Source organism: Chenopodium quinoa, unplaced genomic scaffold (assembly GCF_001683475.1).
Source record: "Chenopodium quinoa cultivar QQ74 unplaced genomic scaffold, ASM168347v1, whole genome shotgun sequence".
Taxonomy (NCBI): domain Eukaryota; kingdom Viridiplantae; phylum Streptophyta; class Magnoliopsida; order Caryophyllales; family Amaranthaceae; genus Chenopodium; species Chenopodium quinoa.
The window spans coordinates 1,860,027-1,887,011 of NW_018742879.1; the positions used below are offsets into that span (position 1 = coordinate 1,860,027).

At 33.3% G+C, this 26,985-nt stretch overlaps 1 protein-coding gene across 1 annotated transcript; it reads right to left on the reverse strand.

The window, feature by feature from the left end:
* LOC110726425 (dnaJ homolog subfamily C member 16-like) lies at positions 1 to 26,633 on the reverse strand. Its single transcript, XM_021905906.1, has 20 exons — positions 25,800 to 26,633; positions 25,636 to 25,705; positions 17,673 to 17,715; positions 14,213 to 14,290; positions 14,050 to 14,131; positions 13,874 to 13,953; positions 13,318 to 13,375; positions 8,653 to 8,763; positions 8,257 to 8,314; positions 8,008 to 8,104; positions 6,387 to 6,422; positions 5,929 to 6,065; positions 5,070 to 5,140; positions 4,914 to 4,967; positions 4,346 to 4,488; positions 3,184 to 3,327; positions 1,864 to 2,094; positions 1,659 to 1,718; positions 1,157 to 1,417; positions 1 to 409 (listed from the first exon to the last, which is right to left on the reverse strand). Exons 1-20 carry the CDS (start codon positions 26,002 to 26,004, stop codon positions 266 to 268), a joined length of 2,163 nt encoding a protein of 720 aa, XP_021761598.1. The 5' UTR covers positions 26,005 to 26,633; the 3' UTR covers positions 1 to 265.
* Positions 26,634 to 26,985: the final 352 nt, after the last annotated feature.

Genomic DNA, 26,985 nt, shown 5'->3' on the forward strand with positions numbered 1-26,985 from the left:
TTGAATATACTGCGGCATGACTATGAACTTAGTTGAACAAACAGTGAAAGAGATAGAAAGCAAAATAAAGTAGGCTAAACTCGAAAAGAAAATAGAGAGGATTCTCTCACTAAAGGTCTTTCTCTCGCTAGAGATTTTTTACTATATAAGCGGATAACTTAATTCATTTACACCAATTTTTGACAATCAGTAATCATGGCCCAGATGCATACTGCCTAACTAGAAAAATTAAATACTCCTGGCAACCGATCTTCCAAGATTGGTGCTAATTATTGTGATTCTCTTCAGAGTCTGAATCTGAAAATTCCATTTGATAAGCATCTTTCGGTTCCACATCAGTTATTGAAGGAGGAATTTCTCCGGTTACACTGTTCCTTCTCCGATTTCTCCACTCTTTAGGGATCTTTTTCTGTCAAAAAGAGTGGAAGATTATTATAAATCGAACCATAAATTCATAGCAACATGAGCAGACTTGTCCGAATGCTCATCACACCAGCTCTTCACAACCATTAAGTGTACAAAGAAAAACACACAACACAATAGCAGAATGTAGTAGTAATGCTTCAATTCGGACCAGTATGCTAAACAAAAGTAGGTAGTTGGATTAAAACAACGAGATGAATAGACTGTCTGCTAAATGCAACATAATAGGCTAGCTAATACCCTTGTTCTGTTCTCCAATAAGTAGCAAAGAATGAAATGGAACTTCGAGGAAAGGGAAGAACATTTCAGACATAATTAATAACGAAAACAACTATTCGCATAAGTTAACAATACTGTTAAATTAGGCACTAGTTTTTTTTTTTTTTTTTTGGTGTTCCACCCGGTTCACCCTTTGGGCTAATCCGGATTCGAGGATCAGTTCTAGGTGGTTAGGTTCCAGTCCCCTCCCAATTGTTACTGCGGGGGATCGAACACGCGTCCTCCCTACCAAGTGTAGCCCCAATCACCAATATACCAACAGCTAATTGGTAGGCACTAGTTTTTTTTAAGTCATGCTGAATGTCGTTATGATTAACTATTCTGTACCTTGTCAAAGATTCAAAAACAGAGATCATATCTGCTGGCTGCTGCAATCATTCCTAAGCATTATAAATATAACTAGGGCTTTGTTGTTATGAATATAACTAGGGTAGCATCCCAAAAGACCTCTCACCTTGGTATGGGCTTGTTGCCACTGACTTGAGTCACTTGATGGAGTTGGCTGACTGCGATGGAGCCATATTCCACCAAATGACAATAATGCTCCAAGAAGTAACAATGGACCAATCCTTGGATCACCAGAAAGATCACGACACCAAGCTATGACTCTCCAAAGTTTATGTTTCATTCCATTTCTAGTGGAAAGAAATTTTTCACCACTAACGAACCAAAGGGGATCAGAGTTCTCGGGAACAAGCTCAGGTGTGTTTGTTCTCTGACAATTAAGATATGGCATTCAATCAGCAAAACAAAAATGGAAAAAAAATAAATTACAAAGCAAGAAATCGTCAGAGCATTGAGCCTGTTACAAATAAATAATAACACCATGACTGAGAGAACAAAATTTCTAAACATGTCAACATGCATAGAATCATGTAAATACGCATGCCTGTGCACTATACAAATGTCCAAATGCACCAAACAACACTATTACAAAGGACAAAAACTTTACTTACATAGAAAGGAAGTTTTGCAGAGTCACCATCTTTGATATTCTTCGAAATCCATTCAATAATCTGCAGTTAGATACAATAATAAGTATGTGCTGAAAACCATTGTTCAGAAGAAAAAGGATGGAATTAACGGCTCTAATGCCTAGTAAAGATAGTTCTAGGACAATTAAACTGCTGAAATTAAAACTTATGAGCCAGACAAATTGACCTGTAAAGGCTCAGCAGAGCCATTGTATCGTGCTACCAGTTGAGATACAGGATCTACATCATCTTTAAGACTGTCCAGTAAACTTGAGGGGGATCTTTTATCCTTAGGATCTTCAACGGAATCATTTCTCATGTAACGCACCATAACAACCTGAGGAGCATCTTCAATGCCTCTTCTTGGACCACAACATTCCAAGCTAAGCTCACCACCAATGTAGAACATGCACAAATTCTAAGATCAAGAAATCACAATAAGCATAATTATAACTTTTTTAGAAAAAGAAATATATGCAGTGACATCAAATATTGTAAAAATAATACAAAAGGAAACATTAAGCATAACTATACTACTTCCTCTATTTCTTTCTAGTTGCATCACGTTAAAAATTGCAGGCTCCTAGGCAATCAATTTTTGGAGATGAGAGAGATGGAGAGAAAGAAAAAAGTACTCGTGATAGGAGAGAGATAGAGAGAGTATTAATTAAATAGGAAAGTGATGCATCTAAATCAAAACTTTCTTTTTAAAAAATGATGAATCTAAAAAACGGAGGAAGTATTATTTTAATTTCATGCAGTGAAGATATATTTTAAAATCATGCATAGGTACCTGTATATACAAGGCCAAAGGCTTATTATGATTGAAACTGATGAGTAACGGCAACATTGTCAAGTCAGACTTGAGTGTGACGGAAAAATAAATAGATATTCGCAGCTGTTGGCACACGTGCCCATTTTGACTGATGCACTATTATAATCAGAGGGAGTATTCCCTTAATGGTTAAAGCTTGAATTTTAAGCTTCCTTTATGCTCTACTTTTTTGCAGGATTCGGTCGACAATAGCTTATTATATCAATTAGACTGTTACAAGTGGTAGAAAAAAGTGATTGCTCTACAGCAAGGACTACACTTAACTGAATGAATGTCTGACAGACAAGGGCTTGTTGCAAAAAAGATATAATTTCAAACTAATATTTTAAATGACCGCTATGAATGGTCCATAGAGCTTCCATAATCATAATTAATCGGTCAGATCTAGTGGGTGTACAACTATAAACCCGTCACTATCAACTGAAGGTGACACATAGTAAAATGTATCATATACCAATCGAAGCCCCCCTCCCCACAAAAATCAATAATTAAGTATTAAAATCATAGCATACAATCATAGTGAAACCTTGATTGTGGCACTGATAATATATGCAGTATCGTTCCCAAAACCTAATCACAAAGGACTAAGGGAGGTTATCATACAACTGGACTTGTAAACTATAAGTTGGTAGCTGAACAAACAATTAGTGGAGAAAGTGAAGAGATACGAACCTTTTGTACCTCTCCATCCATCCAAGTTAAAGTTAATCGCTTGTCTTTAAGTGCAATGGCTGCATGTGCTGCCAACTCGTTGGAATGGGGTGCAACATCCTGATAGCTCTTTTCTGATAAAGTTTGTTGGGCCCTGCGCAGAACCTAAAGCCTCAAGATAATTCAACAGTCGAAGTCAGGATAAAAAAAAAGGAAAAAAAAAAGGAAAAAAAAAAAAAAAAACAATCAGCTTTATCAATTGAGAGTGCACAAACATAAGTCATGAAACATCGTTTATAGGAGAGTCATGGAGAAGTCTATTATAGAAGTCTGTTGGACAAGTTCACATTTCACAATTATATAGATATACAACTCAAATCAAACAAATTGTAGGATTCCATTAAGACAGGAAAACACATTTTAAAATACTGTGGTCTGTGGATTTACTATTAGGACAACACAGATTCTATAAAGACAACAAAAGTCTTGCTAGCAGCATTCAGATAACATTAATTCTTGGCTTAAATCATGCTTCTCTTTGAAAATCTATACTTTTGTTAATTTTCTCTGTTATCTGTCGCTCTCAGGAAATATACCAGTCTCCCTGCAAAAATTGAAAAGCCTATTAAACTAGTAAGATCCTCTTAATTCCGATCTTGACAATTCTCTTCAAATGGAAATTCCAAGTGACAGAATGAGAGAAGCCATTCCGCACCAAGAAATTAAATAGGCCTATACAGATTTGAAACAAGAATTTATGTGCTTGTTTTCAGCCCAAGCCTTCTTGCATAACAAGTCCCCCACTCCACCCCCACCCCCCACCCCCCACCCCCCCCCCCCCCCCAAAAAAAAAAAAAGAAAAAACCTAATAAAAAAATTGTACCTTGGAGTTCATCGTTTCACCATCATTTCATTTATCACAATGTATTTGGTCAAAAATATATTTGATTACGATGGTTAATTTTCCAAAACAAATTTAGAAACATTGGTTACAAAAAATTTCTTTCATTTGGTAAAAATCGTTGCAAATAGCACGAATCCCATTTTACATTACAATTTAGAGTTTAACAAAGTTTGAAGCGTCTTTAGACATATGTACATTGATTAGAGAATAAAAACCATTCATGAAGTACATCCTTTCATTTTACAGGAAACTGTATATATTGCGAAGTGGACAACTCACCTCACGCATTTCATTCATTTCTGGGCTTGGCCTTCCAATAACGACGACACAATACCAAATCGTAGTACTTGTCCCTGCTCGGGAATAGCCACGTGAATCGCAACCCAACTCCACTGATGTCATGGTCCTCAATTGTGGAAGCTCTAGAAACATAAAATATTCAGCATCAGGATACCTCATATTACAGCACCTAGAAGAATATTCTTTCAAGTATACAAAATTCACAGCATATATCAGAAACGAAGCAGTGTAATTCTTATTGGAAAGATATTGCAGATTTATTGCATGATTAGCAAACAGAATCTGATTATTGGTAAATCAACAAATGAAGTATTGAATATATAGATTCTATATGTAGTTCAATCATGAGCTTAGAGAGATTGGAATTAAGACAAAAAAGGGGAAATACAACTTTAAACAACAATGTAGACACCTCCTCCGACAAGCGTGTTGCTATGGCTAAACAACTTATGGACAAGCCACTCATAAAAATTATTATAACTACATACACCACCACCAAAACCTAAAAGAATGAAAAAGGAAAATAAACCCTGAACAGGAGCATTACCGTGCAGTCTATTATCTTCCATTACATCCACAAACCATGAACTGTTTACAGCCCCTGCATGATGATAAGAATGAAGAGAAATGATGATAAAAGAAACTGTTTGAAAACTAATAATCAAATAACAGATATGAGACAGCAGTAGAAATTGGTATATACCATATAACACCAAAGGTTTAGTGCCTGGATCCCTCAAAAAGACAGTGGCCGGAGCTGATTCCACATCATATCTGTAACCACCAATAACAATTAAAAAAAAATTCTAAGATTAAGATAGAAATAACTGAAACACAGTATAGCTGCAGCATCAGATTGGCACCATTATATAGAGTATAAATTGGTAACGCGAGAGTGTCCTAAGTGCAGTATAAATGAGATTTCTCTATAAATGCAATATATTATTACCTATCTCTTAAATCAGCCCATTAGCAGATATGTGGCTAATGAAAGAAGAGATTATTGTTCAGAAAGGTTATAACAATGCATAAGACATTAAAAAAGCCACTTTTGTGTAATATGCCCAAGATTCTCAGAAAATGCAGACTTGGACTGGTATTATACAGTTAATAATACACCCATCATAGAAGCAGCTAAACAAGCATTTTAGATTTGGGTATGCGAATATTACTCCCTTAGGCTAAGTTTAGTTCACCTTATTTTTGCTAATCTGATCAGAAATTATTTTTTCTGATCGGAATTTATTTTTCTGATAATATACAATCAGATTTGAATTCCTTATTTGACTAAACTTGTACCTTAAAGGATAAAATATATCAAATGAGATCTTATTTTCCAAATATGTACTTTTCATAATTTTTTCAAAAAACTGCTTGACAGTTGACATCTCTCCTCAATCCCAAAGAATTTTTCAATAAATGGGCAATTACACAAGTTACACACTAACCACAAATCTAGAGCTCAGTACTGACCAAAGAAGTAAAAATATAGCAAACTCTGCAAAGTAGAGGCTTCAGTCATATAAACAATTAGCCTTAAACTGTACAACATAAGCACATACATAGATGACCAATAGGAAAATTCCTCTTCCCTCCAAAGAACACATGCAAAGGAAGCATAATCCTGATAATTCCTGGCAGTTTGACGAATGAATGGTGTTGCACGCATCCCTGTGTCCGAGAAGAACATGACTTTTACCTGTGAACCAAAAACAATATGCAAAATAAGTCCAAATTAAGCCATCAATCATGTTCATATTTAACTAGTATAATTACTCAAAGATCAGAGCACAAAGTACAAGTATCCAATAATCTACAAGGATCAACAAGAAGCATGACGCATATAGAACAATATTTTAGCAGACCATATGCAAGCAGCCTCCATAATGGAAGGCCTTACCTACAAACTCAGGAAAGCATGCTCACATTAGAATTATATTATGATTTAAGATGTCTTTTTAGATCCAATCATACATATAATAAAAATAAATAAATAAAAGAAAAAAGGAAAAGAGCATACCTTATTATAACTACTCTTAGCCAGAAATCTTGGTCCCTAAAAATAGGAGAAATAAATGGTAAGAATACAACTGTTCATGTACATAATAAAAGTAACTAGAAAAAAATACTACTCGTAACATTTACTAGTACAAATACATATCACTGAAAAACAAAACAACCTCATTTTATACAAACATAAATACAGTGTGTACAAGCTTAATACCAATCCGATCTCCAAAAGGTTCAGACAACATAGGGAGATTGGATGCAAATGATTTTCAAAGCCAAAAACTGGGTCGTTTAATTTTCTAGACTTTTCAGTTATCATGAAGGCAAAGATGCAAAAGTTCAATCCCTTTACCCATTGGTAAGATCCTCTTCCGAGACATTGGAGTAATGTCGATAATGATGTAAAATAAATACTACTAAAACAAGAGTTGCCAACACTCAAATGTCATATAAATTAGACCTCTGCTTTGAAAGTTTTTGACAACTTCTATTGTTGTCCATTTCAGAAAGTTGTTAACACTTTTATTATATTTCATTTAAAAAAATAAAATAAAAATAAAAAACCCAGTTACCACCATACCCTTCTAGCCCCACAATACTTACACATATGACATATGCACTCACTCTCTCCCTCTCTCTCTTACTTTATCCACCTTTATCTTACACCCATCCACCTTTTTCCACATACTCTCTTACTTAATCTACCTTTTTCTTCACCCATTTATCACATCAACACTCTCTCCAATTGCCATAATTTGCGAGCAAACAGTAAATGTCAAGAAAGTTCATAATGTATGTAGTATGCGTTTGGATATGAACGTTTGAGCTCTAAACACCTTTCAAATTAAGTTGTACAGAAAATTTTTAAAAAACTCAAGGATGAAGCTTCAGAAAACAGATTAGAAGTATTTTTCAGAATTGGATAATGGAAGTTAAGAAGGGAATCTAAGGAGAGGAGGGAAAGGGGGTTCCTTTCAAGAATCTGAAGTGCTTGGATTCCTATAATCCCTTTTCGAACTATTTCTTATGACGATTCATGTTAGCCAACCCACATCATTTTTGGACTAAGGCTTGGTTGTGGTTGTTGTTGTAGTAAGTGAGGCATCAAGACAAACACAATACAAGAGAGAATGATTGAGACCTTCCTAGGACTCAAGGCACTAAAAAAACGTTAAAAAAATTAATAATAAATAAAATAAAACTTCTTCAGTCACTCAATGAAAAAGCATATATGCGAATTTATGTCCTTTTATGCACCATTATCTAATTGTTTTTTTAAAGGTACACATATCATACTGTACTAACAGATCCATATCACAGGGGCAGAAGATGGAAGGGCACACAAATTGAATCCGTATCACATGGGCAGAAATGGAAGTGTACGCCACACCTTTCCACTTACTGACTCTCATGTTTAATTTTTTGTAGGCACTGTAGATGCATATCAGATATCACATCCTTTTCTTTTTTTTTTAATCAGTGAACTCTTGGCCGATGGACAATGATAGGTATTTAGTATCAAGTTGGAAATCTTTTTAGGTGGTATACCAGTTAAAAAAAAATAAAAAATTTAAAAAACTAACACAAGAAGCCGTCAAACATCTAATTACAATGAAAAAAGATCAACATACCAATGTGTCCTTTGTGTAATAAGGAATGCGAGGTAACTTCAGTATCATTACTGCAAACCAATCTGTAACTGCATCAACCGAGAGATCTCCTTCATACCTACACAAACATTAAGCTCATGATCCAATGGCAAAATATTACAAATGCTAGGCATATAACTCCAACAGAAAATTAACAGCACTTGAATAAGAAAGCTTCATAACAACAGAGCACTCCTTTTATTTGTCAAACATACATGACTCAGAGCTTACCTAATAAGACAGCTGGAACTTTTACACCCTTGAGGAAATGCAATCAAAGAAGGAAGACCTGTAAACAAAATAGGTAAGAGCCAAGAAGAAACACATAGATGCTTGAGAGTTCAAAGTATGACTAACAAGCAATATGTGAAGATAATGGAATATAATCCTGATAGAACCCCTAAAAATAGCAAAACGAAACTAAATATTAGGCTGAGGCTTGATAACTAGTACAATGGCTAAGTGCCCCCACCATAGTGGAGTAGAAGCTGCAAACATTTTGGTACCTTCTCCACAACATGAGTCAGCTTGATGTTAATGTGACATGTCTATCGCATAAAAATTTAGAGCATATCCAATACAGCTAATTTCAAACACAAACCATAACTTAACGAGATTATTGTTTACCATTTCGGAAGAAAAGTTGCCCTGTTGTTTTCTTCTCTGCAAGTTGAGAGGCAAGTTTGATTTCCCCAAGCTCCACTACACCAGTATCAGCAATCTCACCCAGCAAAGTAGCTGCTCATAATGTATGGAGTCAAAAATTAACAACGCAACTGCTTTTAAGTATAAATAAAAAGAGTAATGTCATGAAGACATACTGCATCAATTGCAAACAATCAGACAACAGTTTCAAACACATCAGACAAGGAGCATGTGGAAAAAATACTGCACATTTAGCCAAAAATGAGATATGAACCCAAATTTGAATGCCAGGAATTTTGCTAATTGTACGGCCAGCTTACTAAAGGCAGAGTTCTTCAACAACACAACTTTGCAGACATGGAAAACAATAACCAGCATTCAAACTAACATCGAGGTGGCAAATTTGCCAAGCCAAAAAGATGTCCATAAATTAAAATTGAGAAAGTTTTTGTGTTATTATTCATGTGCATAAGTGATGTGTCAAATGCATGATGTAAACAAAAAATTTGAAGAAGCTCCCATTTTAACAAGATTAATTGTCTGTTGCATCTTGCAAGTGATCAAAGGAGCTGAAACAATGGTTCTTCTTTCTTGAACAAAGTATTCTCTACTTACTGTTGACAACCTGACACCGAAATTTTGTTAACTTTTAGGTGTCAAATAGATGTAAATAAGGAGATAATATCAAAAAAAAAATATAAGATTATCCTTCGAATCTCGCAAATTATATTATAATTTTTCTTCTCCATTCTACGACTCTCTAAATAAAGAGGGTCGTTTCAGGAGGCTTAGATGGAATAAGTCACAAAGACCCCATCTCCTACGTACTACCAAACATTGTAGGTACATAGTATGGATTAAGCAGATAAGGCCCCATACTATAAACACATCAAAACCCTAACCCTTTGAGAGAGGAATCAAGAGATCTACGAGAATTGTAACCCACAAATTATCATTAAAATATTGTTTCTGTATATTTTCTTCCCTCTGTATTTGCATATAGCAGGTTTGAATTTTTATGGTTTACACTTACATCTCTTGTCTTCTATTTTATATATTTTAAAGTAACCTTATTCCTAAACAATCAATGCAATGATCTAAGTCAGGAAAATTTAATTCCACTCTCACATAAATATGATTGCATATCATAATATGTTCAGCTTCTTCCCTATGAATCAGAGCTTCAAAACAACAATTAAGGCCTGAAATTATGGCCAAACGATTGCAAATAAGACAAGAATCATTATTAGAATGTTTGCAAAACACATCTTCAAACTAACAAACCTCTCGATCTAATGCTTAGAAAACATAGGATATCCAAACAAGTCCGTAATATTGGGTGCTTATCCTAAATTGTAATCATTACATTAAGACCTTTCCTATCCACGTTGTGATTGGGATAACAAGCATCAAACATAGCAGTCAAAGGGAGAGAAAACAAAAAAAACCAACAGCCTGAGTGAATTTAGTGCAAAACCCTGTTGAGTTTAACAAAAAAATCATTTCATACTTGAAATGTGATATGTCTATTTTATATAGTGATTTACCCCCATCCCTTGGTCATATTTAGGAGTATTTTTAGCTCTACGGAGCTATTTTTATTACTAATATGCGTCTTCTAGTGTTTTCGTAGCTTAAGTATTGTTTTATAGGAAATTGCGGATTTAGAGCATTTCCCGGAGTTATTTGAGCCACTTCTATCATTGGATGTGGAGCGCACTCATGTGACCATTTTCCGTAGCCCAAGGACCGTGTTAGAGTGATCAAACCGACGATTAAGGGCTCGACAAAGAAGAAAAAACCAAACCAAGGCAATGGACCAGAGTTGAAAAGATCCAAGGAGGAAAAGCTCGGATTGGGCCATGCAAGGAGCCCAATCGAGGAGTCCAAGCACATGCCTGGTGCACTCGCCCCAGGAGAGAAAGAGAAGTGTTGTTGCCAGGAGGCGCACGCGGCCGGGCGCATGTTTCTGAAAGCGATTAGGAGCATTTTTTTACTTTCTTTTGTTTAGGATTTTCTGGCTTTAATATAAATACTTTTTTGTTAAGTACGTTTAGGACGTCATTCATGAATTAAATTCCAGATTTTAGAGTTTAAGATTTCTTAGCAATTTGTTCTCTCAAGATTCTTTGGTTTTTATGCAATTCATGATTTCCGTTTATTTTGGTAATGATTTTCTTCCCTTTTATTTCTAGTAATTTTATTGCTTTGATTAATTATGTCTTGTTTAATTGCTTTGTTTAGTTTATATTTAATTATACGTGAGTAGTTTATTTCCTAGGGTTCTTGGGGATCCGTAAATAATATGAAGGAATGATTTATTATTGTTGATTGTTGGTATTTGAGTTAATTTCCTATTGATCGATTTAATGCTATGCAATTAAATTAGGCCTGGTTTAATTGGTTTAATTGTATGAGTTATGCAATATTGATTCGAGATTCGACAGATGAGAATTGATGTTTAGGCTTAGTTCAATAGGTAGGTTAATTTATAAATGGTTAAGTCAAGATTCGAGAGATGTGATTTAATACCGCTAGATTAATTCTATGATTGTAATACGTAGCGAAAGCCCTTTATAATCAGATAAATTCATGCATTGATAATCATCCCGAAATATTATTTATTGGTGAACCTATGCCCTAAGCTTTATTATATTGATTTTATTCCCTTTATTTTACATGCTTATTTAATTAGTTCCCTTAAATTCATACTTGTTACTTGATAATTTAGATTATAATAATTATTTAGGAATAGATGAACACTGTTTCCCTGTAGATTCGACCCTACTTCCCTATCTGCTTTAGTTAGAGGACTTAGGTATTTCTTTTAATTAGGTGATACGACTAGATACTGTCAAAATGATGACTTAATTTCTGAACCAAAGCAAGTAAAATAGTTTTTCTAGGTCAAATATCAAAACTATGGGAATGTTAAAAGGCCCCAGAGGGGTGTTAATCAAGTTCAAAATTTGGCTATAATAAAAAAGAAGCATTCACTAAGCTATTGTGAAACATTGCTTCTACAGACTCAAGAAAATTCAAATGTCACTCACCGTTCAAAATTCACTCCAATCCCCCTAACAATGAATAGCCTCAAGATAAGAAAATTTAACCTTTAACTTGAGCAAGCTTTACCCTCAAAGAATCTGCTGGTTTCTTTCTTTTCAGGTACACAACAACAAAAGGCCAACAGAACCATCTCCGCATCCCACCATTAGCTATCCCACCCAAGCCAAGAAAAAACCAACTCAACCAAAACAATGCTATATGACAATGGGATGTAACCCTAGGGCAAATGAGTACTAGGTGATCAATGCGACTCTTACAGTCTTATCTCTTACTTTTCTTCATATAAGTGTCAAGCCATCAATGCTTGCACAAATCAAATCTCTTTTTAAATTTATATCCATTCAGCATCTTTTTCTTAACTAAAGGCCCATCCAAAAAAGGTAACAGCATGTTTAGGATGAGCATTTATCTTCCAAATAGCAAGAAACTCGAAAAAAAAAAATCCATCAAAAAAAAGTTAAGAAAAGACTTGACAAAACTTCCACCAAAAAATTCGCAGTGGGATCAACCTCAATGAACAGTAGTACTTCCAATAGGGAACTACCCCCAGTGGAAATGCCGGAAAGAGTTTACATCAACTCGCCTGATATGGTCCAAACCTTAACTTCCACTAGAAACATTCCTAATGCAAAATATAACAATATTGCAACATAATATATGTCCATCAAGAACGACAAAGCAAAAAGGAAGCCTAGCACTATATAAACTAACATTTACGGCACACTAATTATTGCTTTCGTTCGCTTTAAATATGACAAAATCAAAGACAATAATCATGCTACATGAAATTTGACAAACCGAAAGTAGCACAGCAGTAGGAAGGCATGAGATTTGTAATGTGGAATGAAAGAGAATGGTAACCTAAAGTTACTAAGAGAGTGATAACCTAAAGTTATCAAAGAGAGAAATAGCCTAAAGCTATTAACCTATCATTCTGTATTTAATAATATTAGGCTAAGTTGTCTTCACCTTACTTTCAAATTTTCAAGACGTACTACTTATTCTTGTTAAAATCAAACCACCTCAGACCTGAAACAGTGAGAACAGAACAGACTTTATTTCTATCTACTTATTACAAATAATTTTGAAGTGAGTATTAGATCATTGGCAAATACACATTAATAAGATTCTAACAAGACCCCACGTGATAATGTGTTCTTAGAACTAAACATCAATCATATAATAGGCCAGATATAAATCCAAATAAGTTCAGACTAGAACATTATCTTCTAGGTGAAAGGAAAAAAAAAAGATGTACATTTACAGGCAAAGATTAAAGCAATATCTAACCACATTTACAGGCTAGAGGCTTTATTTATTTACTTTTAAACAATAGCAGTATATAGCAACTTAGCAGTTCAAAGATCTAAACATATTTTGTATAGAAATTATGACAGTAAATTTAAAACTATACTGCCTAAAGAAAACCCCTTTTTCTTCTTTTCTGTAGGCATGGATGGTGAGCAATATAAGAAAATTAGAGTAACTCAAATATTTACATCAAAAATTGATTTATTTTAAAAGTCAGCATCAAAGAGGAAAGTGAACATTTTCTAATGTATCAAATGGAAAGTTTACCAATTTTCTTCCATTTGCTTGAAAATTGTTTGCATAAATTGCTCCCATTTGAATATACCTGAACATAAACTAATATTCTGTCAGTAAAATCATGGAATTACACCAGTAATATAATTTTCTTACACTGTATAACAGAATGGATAATGGAGCAGATAGAGTCATCATTGACAATATTTCAGCTTTGTGTTACAAAATTATCATGGACTGAATGGCCCAATAAGCTTCCTCTGCTTGATAATTGCAGAGAAGTTGTTGACAGTCAATGCAGGGACAAGGTCAGCATCAATCTAAATTCCGTACAACAAGTAGGTAGGATTGTAGGAACGTCATTCAGGCACTTGAGTATTATTTACAATTACAATTATTGTCAAGAATTTATAGGCAATTTTATTAGACTGCATATATGACATATATGATAATACTCCCCTTGAGTGAGTCAGGAGTCAGGACAATGCAGATGGAGGCTAAAAGAAAGTAGGGCAAGTAAATGTTTGGTTCCCATCAGTAAAAGTACAAGAGATAAGGCACGCCAGGCTACCAGCATACAGGCAATCACCTGCATTAACCAAGGCCTCTCCCCTACAATTGACTGGATATCACCAGAAGTAATGGATTCAAAATCAATATCATGAGAGTCTGCATAACATAATCATCATTGCAGTCAGTATTCCATATTCCCTATATGGCATATACAACAGGAAGGCGAAGGAGAGAGTGAGAGACACAACTAACCTGTGGAACCAACAAGTAAAGGAAGGTTCACTGAGGAGTACACCTTATTAGAATTCAGCTGCAAAATGTTTTCCAGAACATGCTACAGCCAGAGATAGTTTTAGTGTAAGAAGAAAAACAATGATAAATCCAAAGGATATGTATACAAATACAGGATACCTACTTGATGCTCATCAATGCTAAATAGGTCATAGTCTCTCTTCCATAATGGATCAGTCAGCAACTCATAAGCATATCGAATCTGCAAGAAAAGAACGCATACAATGAGAAAAGCATCATACCATTGCTCGGGTTTTGTTTTAAAGAACAAAGACAGATTAAGCACAAATGCACTCATTCGACCAATAGAAGAAACCTTCTCTGGCTGACAACCATAGACAGCAGATCTTAAAAACTTATTGTCCCACTAAATAGGTTGTTAATTTCTCTTCTACTTTGCAGAGTTCCAGGACCTTAGACCACTGCCATTCATGAGAAAAGGGGGGGGGGGGGGGGGGGGGGGGCTCTACCAATTATCTGACTCCTCTCACCTAATTTCCTCATTGTCTTTTTGGTGATTATTTTTCCCTTCCACTCATGGGCAAATATATATATATAGGGAAAGGCTCACGTGAGAACCCCTTCTTTATGTGAAAACACTTTATGTTCTAAATTTTTAATCGTATGTTCGAAATTTTAAATTTGATGTTCTAAACTTTTCCCAGGTGATCCAAATTAAATCAGATGTTCTAAATTAGTACTCACATGTTCTAAACCATAGTTAAGTTAGATGTTATAAAAATTAAATGACTTATTTCAAAATTTTAACTTATATGTTCTAAATTTTAAAACGTGTGTTTTGAGATTTTTAGTTATATGTTCTATATTTGAAAGCATATGTTCCAATTTTACTATGTTCTAAATTTTTACTCACATTTTCTATATTTTATACGAAGTGTTCTAAATTTTTTATTTACAAGTTCTAAATTGATAAATCAAATGTTCTAAATTTTACTCATATGTTTCATAAAACAGATTTTTTTAATTTTACTCACATGTTCTAATTCTTAAATCAGATGTTCTAAATTATTACTCACAGAGATGTTCTAAATTATTACTCATATGTTCTAAATTTAAATTGGAGTCACATGTTCTAAATTTTTACTCGTATGTTCTAAATTTTTACTCATATGTTCTAAATTATAGATCAGTTTTTGAATTCTCACATATGGACCTATTCTCACCGGATCCCTCCCCTATATATATATATATATATATATATATATAATATCCTACTTTTCACTATACCCACCATAGTTTCTCACTCCTACAAATTAACCTTAATCTATTTATTAATTTCAACAAAAGTAATAAAAATTTCAATACCAGCACTAATAATACTCCCTCTATTTCACAATGATCTTCCATTTACATATATCGATGCAAATCTTTGACCATAAATATCTTTAATCTCACACTAGCAAAAATTTTAAAAGTTGGATATTAATAATGTACTCACCAAGACAAATCAAACTAGACCTCATATAGAGAGAAAATTTTAAAAGTTGGATATTAATAATGTTCTTATATAGAGAGAGAAAATTAGAAGATTTCCTCTCATTTTTAATAGTCAAAAGATTCCAAATGGGAATATCATTGTGTTACGGAGGGAGTGCTAATAGTAGTAAAATAAGTTACTACCTCTGCTTCACATTAGTTGCAACTTTTGGGTATTATTTATAAGACATAAAAAATTCCAAAGTTGCAACAAATATGAAATGGAGGTAGTATTCACTATTCTACTAATAATAATTACAATAGCAATAATAATTTGGTGTGGAGTAGTAGATAACGGAGAAAAAGAATTACGTAGAGAATAAGTGATTTTCGAAAGTATGTCAAAATATAGCAAAATGAGAGTATTTATAGAGAGAAAATAAATTTATGGCCGATGGTAATTTCTTTTTTTAAGAAAAAATTTTAGTAACTCAAATTAGCCAAGTAAAATTTGAAAGTAACATTTTAAAGCCAAAAAATTATGGGACATGTGGTGCAGCCTCAGTGGCCATGCTGACGCACCCCGTAAGCATGCGTTAATTGTTTTCTATTTCTTTTTTGCTTTTTCCAAACTTGCATGGATCCCCTTCCTTCTGCACTGTAGCAAAGGAAATTTCCTCACACCATGAGAAAATCTCCATTTACTCATGAAAATGCAAATTGACCATGAGTATGGGAGTATTTTTTTTTTTTTAATCACTTATTTCTCCTCATGGGCTAAAAACTACCCATGAGTGAGAGTGCTCCTAGGAAGCCAATTATGATTCCCCATGTAAAATTGTAGTTCTATTAACAGCATAAAGAAAGGGGCCAAACAGCATAAGTTGATAAGTTACCTCCTCAAATTGTCTCTACTAACACCCCCAATAGAAAAATAAATAAATTACACAAAGCTTTGCATTAATAAGATTAGTTCTACATGCTCTCCAAAACCTCTTTTTAAGTCATTTTTAACAGCCTCGATACAAATCATCTTTGACCTCCCTCGACTTCTTTGGAAATCCCTATCATCCCAACCTCCAACATACTCACTGGCACATCATCCGGTCGAAATCTCACATGCTCATACTCTAGCTAACTTTCCGAATATCCAAATTCCTGCTCTATCCCTAAAGGTATTTCCCAAACATCAATCTTAACATAAACATGTCTACCAGACCCATCTTAATATGTTCCTTGTTTAATGCCTAAAAAGCTACCTATGTAATAATGCAAATATGATTGTCGATTGATAGATTTCTTTTAACCTTAAACACATGCTACAATCGCACAATAAACGTGGCATTGCTTTCTCCATTTGAACCACCTATATTTGAATTTAAGAGTTACTCCTAAGTCTATACTTCTAATTATTTGTCTCATATACTTAAAACCTTCACTAATGAACAACTCCTTACCATCTGATGTCACAACATCTTTGCTCCACCGCCTCCCAATACTAAAATGGCACTTCACGTAGTCACTTTTACTACGGATTGATATAAACCCTTCGGATTCTAACATTTATCTCCATTGCTCAAACTTAGCATTAATTTTATAATGTCCAACAAAACAAAATCATACGCAAATAACAAACACCACAGTATCTCATCTTGGATTAACAGTGTTACTCCATACAAAACTGTTGCAAAGAGGAAAGGGCTTATAGCATATCCTACGTACTCCTCTACAAGTCTTTTAACATTTGTTCTCACATCAAAGTCCAAATCCTTAAGCAGTTTAAAGTAATGTATAACTCTCCTCCAATCCTTTCATCCTTGCAAATTAAAAACTACTGCCACAGTTATCCAATTAGGTGAATTGGCATTATTTCTCATATCCTTTCAGCTTGACAAGTTTATCCCTATTCTCATAGTTCCCCATCTGGAAAGAAACATCAGCTTCAACCAGGGTGCCTTAGCAATTGGCATTTTAATATAGGTAACTTAAAATGAAGAAACCAATTAAAAACAGGTATCATGAATTTGAATTTGACTTAGAAAAAGTTAAATGAGGACAGAGGGAAAATATAGCACAACACTTCAGGAAGCACTAATTAACAAATAACATAAAGCAAGGCAAGTGAAGTGAAGTGAAGACATAATAACCTTGATAAAATCATTAGTTGTGGGGGGTTTGGCACCTGATTTCCTGAAAATTACCAATATGATCGAATAAAATTAAAACCTGAATTCCTAAAATTACTAAAAAGTATGAAAAAAATTATAAAAATAACATTTTATATAGCACAACAATTGCAAGGGCCAGGTGAAAGGTAAAGAAAGTTTCTATAAGAGCACTTGCAATGGGAGTACTTACCCTCATTTTTCCTCAATTTGGGAGGATACTTCCATTGTGGGTAATTTGGCCAAAGTACTCCATATTGAAGTATTTGAAAGCATACTCCAAATATGGAGTACTACTCTCACAATACTCCTCCTAGCTGGGCCCCCTCCCCTTCCTCCACTATTTGCCACTTGTCACCCTTCCTAGCTAATTTCCTTCCCTTTTTGTTTCCCATGTGACATGTGTCCAACTTCTCCCCCACTCCTCTAAATCACAACCATTTATTTTCTTAATTGCACATATGTATCTGACGGTTTCAAAATCATAATGTTTTTATTTTTAAGATTATTAATGCATGCTATTATATTAATGCAAATTAAACGTATTTCACAATTTGATTTAATTCATATAATAACAATTATGTAATAATTTTAATATTTCACTATTTTAAAATTTAACTAATACGAGGTATATTTTAATTTTACTAACATGTATTTTAAAAATTAATTATACTTAATTAATTAATTTAGTAAATAATTTATAGGTAAAATTTAGTGGGCTATATATATAATACTTATATAAAAGTAGGAGAGAGATAGTAGAAGAGTATCATAAGAGGATCCTCTTGTTGTGAGATATTATAAAGGAGGAGGAAGATGAAGAGTATGTAGATAATAGAAAGTAGGGTATATGACAAAATAGATGATGTGTCAAAAGGAGAAGAGGAGAGAGAGTGAAAAAGTAGGGGAGTAGAGTGCTCCCATTGTTGATGCTCTAAACCTTCAAAAGAATCTTTAAACAACTTCAAATTTCTCCCAAAAAAAAAAAAAAAAGGTAAGATAGTGATATGTGGAAGTTACAGATAAAGAAGTACTAATTAGTGAATACCTTAAAATCTACCAATAATACATCACTCAATTAGGAACTAAAATAATCAAACGATACTTTTTTTTACCTTTCCTTAAGACAGCAAATCATGTTACATTACCATAAAAATTTAAGTCTTCTTATCACATTATGTACATCTAATAAACTTTATAATTTCCATCAGGGTTGTACACTGTACACATGTCCAAAACTGGAGTGGAACTTGTTGGACCGGAAGACTGGAATCTTTCATTTCAGTAGACCAGGACCAGACTGGAACTTTCCTTACACACACCCCACTTAAAAAGGTTTTTTCCTACTTTTCTTACGTGTGTTCCAATAATCACTCTCTCTACAACTCTCCTAATTGTGTATTTAGAGTAGCACTAATAATATAAAAGGAACAGAAGCAATATCCTAATATATTATATTAATATAATACTCCCTCCAATCCTTTAGGTTCTTCTGTTCTTCCGTTTTGGTACATTTCTTTAAATTCTACCCTCTTTTACTTAAAGTAATTTTTTGGCAAATTATTGTTACCATATGGGTCTACTAATACCACTTGAATACTTTCCAACCGCATAATACACTCGCTCTCCTACCCATGTGGGTCCAATACAACCCACTCTTCTTCTTTACCTGTGTTTATGTAGCTACAATTAAGGGGAAGAGCTCAAGGGAACTAGAATATATGCTACTTTACGAAGTACATAAAAGTAATTAGCATGCCTTTTAATTTGAAGTAGTGTGAAGTGAGTAATAGTGAAAGGATGATTTCGTCTAAACTACCTCAATTTGGTACTTTTACAAAAAAAAATTACTCCCTCTGATACTTTTTGTTCTTCCCACTTTTCCTTTTATTATCTCACAAAAAGGATTCACATGAGAAGAACAAAAAGAATCGGAGGGAATAGTATTTTTCATACTACCTCCATCCCCGAAAATTTGATTCACTTCTATTCATACGGTCAAAGTTGATCGTTCATTTGTTCGATTCTTCTCAATGCTAATTTTTAAAGTTAAATAATGCATAATTTGCACTTATACATATTTTAAGATATTAATTAATGGTCAAATATGTGCATGGAAGACAATAAAAGACCTAAGTTCCTTGAACTTTTAGGAATGTAGGGAAAATTTTCATATTTATTAAGAAACAAGCTTTACTTTTTAGTTTTTACTACCTTTGTTATTTTCAGCTCTACCCACTTACTATACATATGCAAACTAAGAAATATTGAAGAATGAGAGTGGGTGTAAAATAAAGTAGGAGAGAGAATGTAAAACAATGGGTTTGATTAAGAAAAATGGTAAACAAAGTAGAATTGTGGGGTATGAGAGGTAAGATGGTAAAGGGGTATGTCAAAAAAAAAGAATAAAGCAAAAAAGAACGACCCTAAATGGAAAGTGAGTAGAATAAATAAATAATTTAAAAGTTTTTTTTTTAAAAAAAAAAAAAAAAAAAAAAAGCCAAAGCGTTCATACTACTATTACATTAAAATAAATGGAATTAAACTTTGAAGTGACTGAGATTTCTTAGTTGAAAGCAAAATATTAATAAAGATAAGTGACTAAACTTTGAGGTTGATACAACGCGATATTTAGATATAGAGATCAATTAAGGATGAAATTAGGTCAATTCTATAACTTAAAGATAGTACTTTTAATAGTCATAAAATGTAATGAAGTGGAGCAAGTAGTAGTCAAAGGATAAATTCTTCAAAACAACCTCACTTTGGCACTTTTTTTTCTAAAAAAAATGTCATTATCTTAATTATAAAATACGACTTAGATGATTGGAGTTGAGAAAGACATAAGGAAGTTACTGAACGAAAGGAAAGGATCATAATTAGTGATTACAAGAGATAAAATCTTGATTCATGACACCAACCACATCTTTGGAATTAAGGTTTTGATTGTTGTTGTTACCATAATTTTATAAACATGCTTGATTTTATAAATATATATATATATATATATATATATATATATATATATATATCACCCAATTAAATCAAATAGAATAAACAAATAATTATATTATGAAGTGACTAACATTTTGTCAATAAAAAGCAAAATGTTATCAAAGATAAGAGACTATCCTTAAGAGGTTGATTTACCATGATATCGAATATGGAAAATTGAGGCTGGAATTTGGTCATTTTTTACTATAGTAAGTTACAAAAGTCATAAAAGGTAGTTATTTATACAATAATGATACTTCCTACGTTCTATATTATTTCCAACATAGCACTTTGGCATATATTTTAAGGAAGAGATTTGAAGGTGTAACGAGCATATTAATAAAAAAAAACAAGCAAGATGGAAATTATATGTTACCCGTGTTTAAATTTATTTTGATTAAAATACTCAAAATCTCTTCTTTACAATGTGTGTTAAATTGCTATGTTGCAACTTGCAAGTAATGGAACGGAAAAGTACACTATAAGTATCTTCCAAAGCAATTATACACTACAATTACAAAATTCTCCCTATAATGTCTTCCAGAAATTTCCTACTCATTTCTCTCTTGGATAACTTGATATCACTCCTCCTCTCACTAGACTTTCACAATTCAGCTGTAGCTGTTGCTGTATAATTAGATTTAAAAATTTCAAATTGGCCCAAACTAACTATAGCTTGAAGCACCCGATCTTTGACTAGTAACTGCCAAATCACCAACTATCGATTGGGATGCAACGCGTGTCATTACTATTCCGCTGGCAACGAGTAATCTTTAATATTTTATAATTATTTTTTTATTTTTACTTTTTTTTCTTTTCATTAACCATATTAACCTTAATTTTCTATATTTCATTTTCAAAAAAATTTTAGTTTAAGTGATTGTATCCTCTTATCAATAAAATTCTAACACTAAAATTCTATTATGCATAAACCTAAAGATTTATCAAGCTTACATTATATGTACTTCCTCCATTTTTTAAAAAGTGCTAACATGTCGTGATGGCACACATTTTAAGGATGTGACTGGAAGATGTAAATGAACAAATTAGCTAATATAATTTGAACACCGTTAAGAGAGACATATTTTGTTAGTGGTGTTTAAATAAATCTAGCTAATTTGTCCGTTTACCTTATCTCTAATCTCTTACTCAAAATGTGTGTCACAAGGACATGGTTTCACTTTAATATATATATATATATATATATATATATATATATATATATATATATATATATATATATATATATATCTCCAAGAAAAATGGTGACATTGATCAAGACGTGGCTCATAGGATTAAGTCAGGGTGGCTTAAATAGAGAACAGCTACAGGAGTGTTATGTGGCCGAAGCATACCTTTACAATTGAAGGGGAAATTCTATAGGACTGCCATAAAATCAGTGTTGTTTTATCATGGATGTACAGGAACAATCTAAGAGATAAAATCATAAATGAAGTTATTCGCAAGAAAGTGGGTGTCGCATTGTAGTCAATTAAGGGAAAATCGTTTGCGTTAGTTCGGACATATAAGACGGAGATCCAAGGGTGCACCAGTATAGTACAAAAATCAAATTGCAGTAACAAAAAGTAACAAAGAAAGAATTAAGATGTTGTAGCTTTATTATAATCTCAAATTCTCAATGACATCTCCACATAAAGATTTCAACTTATCGTCTAGGTTTAGGCCTCTTCACATGGCAATCCATTTCTTTATGATAATGAAAAAAGCGCAATACACCACGACCATCAACAATAAAATCAAGATGCACTTAGTATGGTTCATCTTATTGCAATAATCTAAGATGTCATACTATTTATCAAATAACACGCTATCTAATATACATTTTAATTTAGGTCCTTAGCATTATGATGAGTAGGGGTGAGCAAAAGATCAAAACTGTAGACACCTGATTGTATCTCCCTAAAAACCAAACCCAGTCTCATTTCGTGTCCTTAAAATTGTTCCTTTTGTGTCCAATTTATATAAAAAGTCTACAGCTGATTATTTTGGTTTGTAATCCCAGTCCAATTATTGCTTAGTTGGAGGGAGTTTGAAAAGAGCTTTCCAACGATATATTATAAGCAAAAATCCGACTTAAAACAAATAAGTTTTGGCCAAAATACCAAACCGAGCCTAGGTCCACCTTAGCTACGACCCAATGATTATATAAGGGTCAAAACATAACCCTAACCCGGTTAGGAACTTCTAGAATCCTCTAGAATGTTCTAATTTATCCTTTCTAAAGATAAGGATCAAAAGAGTTCGAAGCCGAATAAAACTTCTCATATGATAGTCTTTATCCCGTTCAAATTAAAAGACGTCCGAATATACTTCACAAATCTAATTCCATTAAAAATCAGACTCCGTAGGGCTTTATTATCTTCATAAATCATCGTAGAACGACAAAACCAATGCAACACGTCAGCTACATCGCGCCACGATAGAGACGGGTGCATCGTGACAATTTTGTCGCCTCGCGTCAAAAAGAGTTCTATTCCGTTCCAAATTCTGATCTTTTCTGATCGTCCGGACTCTCTTTTTTCCCTATAAGTAGAGGTCACTTTCCCGTTTTCAGATTAGCAACAATCATCGATAATTAGCCTTGATAATCCCATCATCAATCATCCCATGTTCTTAGCCTTAGCCTAAACACATCCTTGATACTCTCCCAAATCAGTCACAATACCTCATTTACGAGATTCGAATACTCAAACCTATACTCGACGTTGCCTTCGATCTCGGCGTGAAAGGTTGATTGTTCTGAGGGTTTGGTCTTAAATCTATATTTCAATTCATATTTGATTTATTTGCTTTATTGATTTAACTTTCTAGAAGTTTACTAACGTGTGTATTGTTTTAATAGCAAGAAGGTTCAGGCATCAAAATGAGTAATTCAATCATTCTAATTATTATTCTTTAATTTTGGAGTAGAAATCATGTTTACAATGTTATTATGATTCCTAGTATCATGTTTAGAACGCTTATTATGATTTTAAGTATCATGTTTAGGATAACGCTTTGATTTTGTTATTAGTGACATGCTAGGATTTGTTATTAATACGTTTAGTATCATGCCTAGGAGCTTACTACTAACGATGTTTTGATGATATTCTTATAACGATGATTGTTGTATTAATCATATGTTCCTTGACTATTCATGAGTTTTTGTTATTGCTTGATCACGCCCCTTTTTGCAGGTTTAAAGGAAATTTGTACTTGAAATCACGCCTAATAAGATAATTAATAATTTGATTTAGGCTAATATGATATTAATTCTAGTGATCACCATAATAGATTAGATTGTGCATTAATAATCAACCGACGTAGATTAAACAAGTTCAGGATTAACTTGATGTAAGTATGTTGATCGAAACACATAAATATCATAAGAATTGAGTAGAGGCCTACTTAGGGCGGGTTCAATCTCTTTTAGGTTGGATTCATACCATCATCCCCGAACATCCGGTCATGGTTTCGGACCGCTATGGAATTAGCGATCTCCGTGATCGTAAATGGGGTGTAACCTTCACACCCGTAAACGAATTATAAGTTCTTAAAACTTGTTGGCGACTCTTTTTCTCTAGCTTCTTTTTCCTTGGAACGCCGCCATGCTTAAAAGCATGAACTACAATAGGACTCGAGTTGAAAAATTCTCTACAGGAACCGAAATCTGTTAGGGGACAAAAGGTTCCGGTTCCGTGAAGTAAGCAACATGTTCCGGTTTTTAATTGTTTGGAACCGAAACATGTAGGGTACCTTGTAGCTTGATAAAAGAGTTCACTTAAGTTCAATTTATACACCAATTCTAGCCTGTTTTTTAAATAATAAATATCAAAATACCAATTATAAATATATATATAATAAATTTGCTAAACGACTAGTATCAGTGTATTTTATTTGCGAATTGTAAACATTATAAATTAGTGACAATCTAGTTTTCTTTTAAAAAATTCTCGAGAAGTTATTAATTATATTAAAAGACGAAGAGGAAACGAAACCTATTTCGGTTCCCGTTTTCCAAGAACATGTTCAAGAGGTTCCGATTCCTATTTTGAAAATCTTGTTCAAGAGGTTCCGATTCCTATTACAAGGTTCCCTAAGCTCACCCCATTGATGAGGGTGCATTCTTCATAGCCAACAAGTCCTACCATTATGATTAGGGTGCATTCTTCATAGCTACTAAGGGTGAGCATAACAGGGTACCCTGTAAAAATTCTTGGAACCAGAACCTGTTGCAACGAGACCAGAACATGTTGAACGGGTTCCTAGAAATTAGGAACCGAAATCGAAACCTACCTACCGGTTTCGATTCGCAGTACCCTGTCTTGTAATATACTTACTAATTTTTTGCTGAATTTTTAAAACTAGTTGGTCATTAATTTATAATGTTTACAACTCGTAAAATAAACAAATTAATAGTAGTTGTCTAACAAATTTAATAAGTATATTTATAATTGTGATTTTGATATTTATTATTAAAAAAATAAGTTAAAATTGGTGAATAATTCAAAATTAAGTGATACTTTTAACAGGGTACCCTACAGGTTCCGGTTCCATAAAATTGAGAACCAGAACCGAAACCTATTGCACCAGGTTCTCCATTTTGCTACCCGGAACCTGATCCTCTTGTACAGGTTCAGCGGTTCCTAACATTTTCCAATTCCGGTTCAAGGTACCCTGATTTTTTGCTCACCCTTAATAGCTACCATTGCAGATTTAAACTACAGAATTAGTAATATCCAAACCCCATCATATCTCAGTGGTATCACAAAAGCTATGTTCTTTGAACTAGACGCAAAGTATAAACATCGATTATTCGAAACAAATGAACTTAATAAAAACTTAACAATGCAATTAACAATCAAATTATACATAAGTAAAGTTTATAAATTCATGAATAACAATGTAACATAAATCATAATTGTATTGCATATAAATCGAGGAAATTTACCAGTTGGAAGCTAAATTATCATAAGCCTCTTTCACTTCTTCAATCGAACTAAGTCTACTGATTCCAAGAACTACAAAATTCAAATTAAAAACCAATAAATCAACAAAAATATAAAATTCAAACAATTCGACGCAATTCAAACGAAGGAGAGAGAAATTGAGTACCTTCGTAATGAGAAGGGGGGAAAGCGCTAGGAAGAAAGAAGATTTGAAAGACGAAGAAGAGAATGAAAAGCGTCGCGGGAATCCAATAAGCTTTAATTAACGATGAAATTGGGGGTTCGGAGGGTTTTTTCGGCGCTTTATCTGTTGTTGAAGATGAATTAGTGGAGGAATTGTTCTGGGAAGAAGTAGGGTTAGAATCCGCCATTGTTGAAGGTCGGAGTTACGAAGTAGAAGTTGAGAGTTCACTGGAATCTCTGTTTCTGGTGACAGTGATGCAGGATTCCTTGCTTCAATTTGGGGTTTTATATTTCCAACAAAAAATAATTATTTTAAAATTTAATCATTTGAATGGACTGTTAGTTTATAGAAAGCCCAATATAAAAGCCCAAAAGAGAGAAGTGTTCATGTCCAATATGGAAATTAATGTAATTGTTTATGGCTAGACTCTAGTTTAGCCATTTATCCCTACACCCCCCCTAAACGACGCCGTACCACTACCCCCACACATTCCAGTAACTTCCCTCTAAAACTGCCAGTAACTTCCCACTACCCCACCCATATATATATAATTAAAAAAAAAAAAAAACTTTTCAAATAATCACATTTTTCTTTCTCATCCTCTTTCTCCAATTTCTCACTCAACCTCCATTTTCTCTCTCTACTCCATTTTCGTACATGCAATTAGCAAGTAAAATTGTCTAAAATGTCCGACATAAGAGACGAAATTGCACAATCTCGACAAATTTCAACAACAACAAACCAAAAATCTAATGAGTAAGTATGTTTTACATGTTTAGTGTAAAATTAATTGAAAATTGCGAAACAAAACCCTAATTTTTTGGTATTTTTTCTTTTTGATGATGCTTCAGGAAAAAAATTGAAAATACTGGAGTTCCAGAACAATCAAAGTAAGTATTACTATTTTTTTTGGAATTATAAGCATAAATTTATTTAAATTTGCTCATATTTAAACAAGTTACTGTTTAATTTCAAAATAAACATAATTTTCCTCTATTTCTGAGACGATAATAAAAATTTAAACAAGTTACTGTTAATATTGGAATGTATGCATAATTTTGATTAAATGATCAACCAAAAAAAATATAAAGTATAGTATTGTGAAATATAATGAACAAATACAAAACAGTATATGTTCAAATTGGATTGTGTGCATATATGTGTGCAT

Excerpts from the sequence above, each read along its gene's own strand:
- LOC110726425 (XM_021905906.1), bottom strand. The coding sequence starts at position 26,004 with ATGGCGGATTCTAACCCTACTTCTTCCCAGAACAATTCCTCCACTAAT. Across the intron at positions 6,423-8,007 it reads ATTACACAAAGGACACATTG|GGACCAAGATTTCTGGCTAA; the intron begins GTATGTTGATCT and ends TCCTATTTTTAG. Across the intron at positions 4,489-4,913 it reads GGAAGATAATAGACTGCACG|AGCTTCCACAATTGAGGACC; the intron begins GTAATGCTCCTG and ends TTATGTTTCTAG.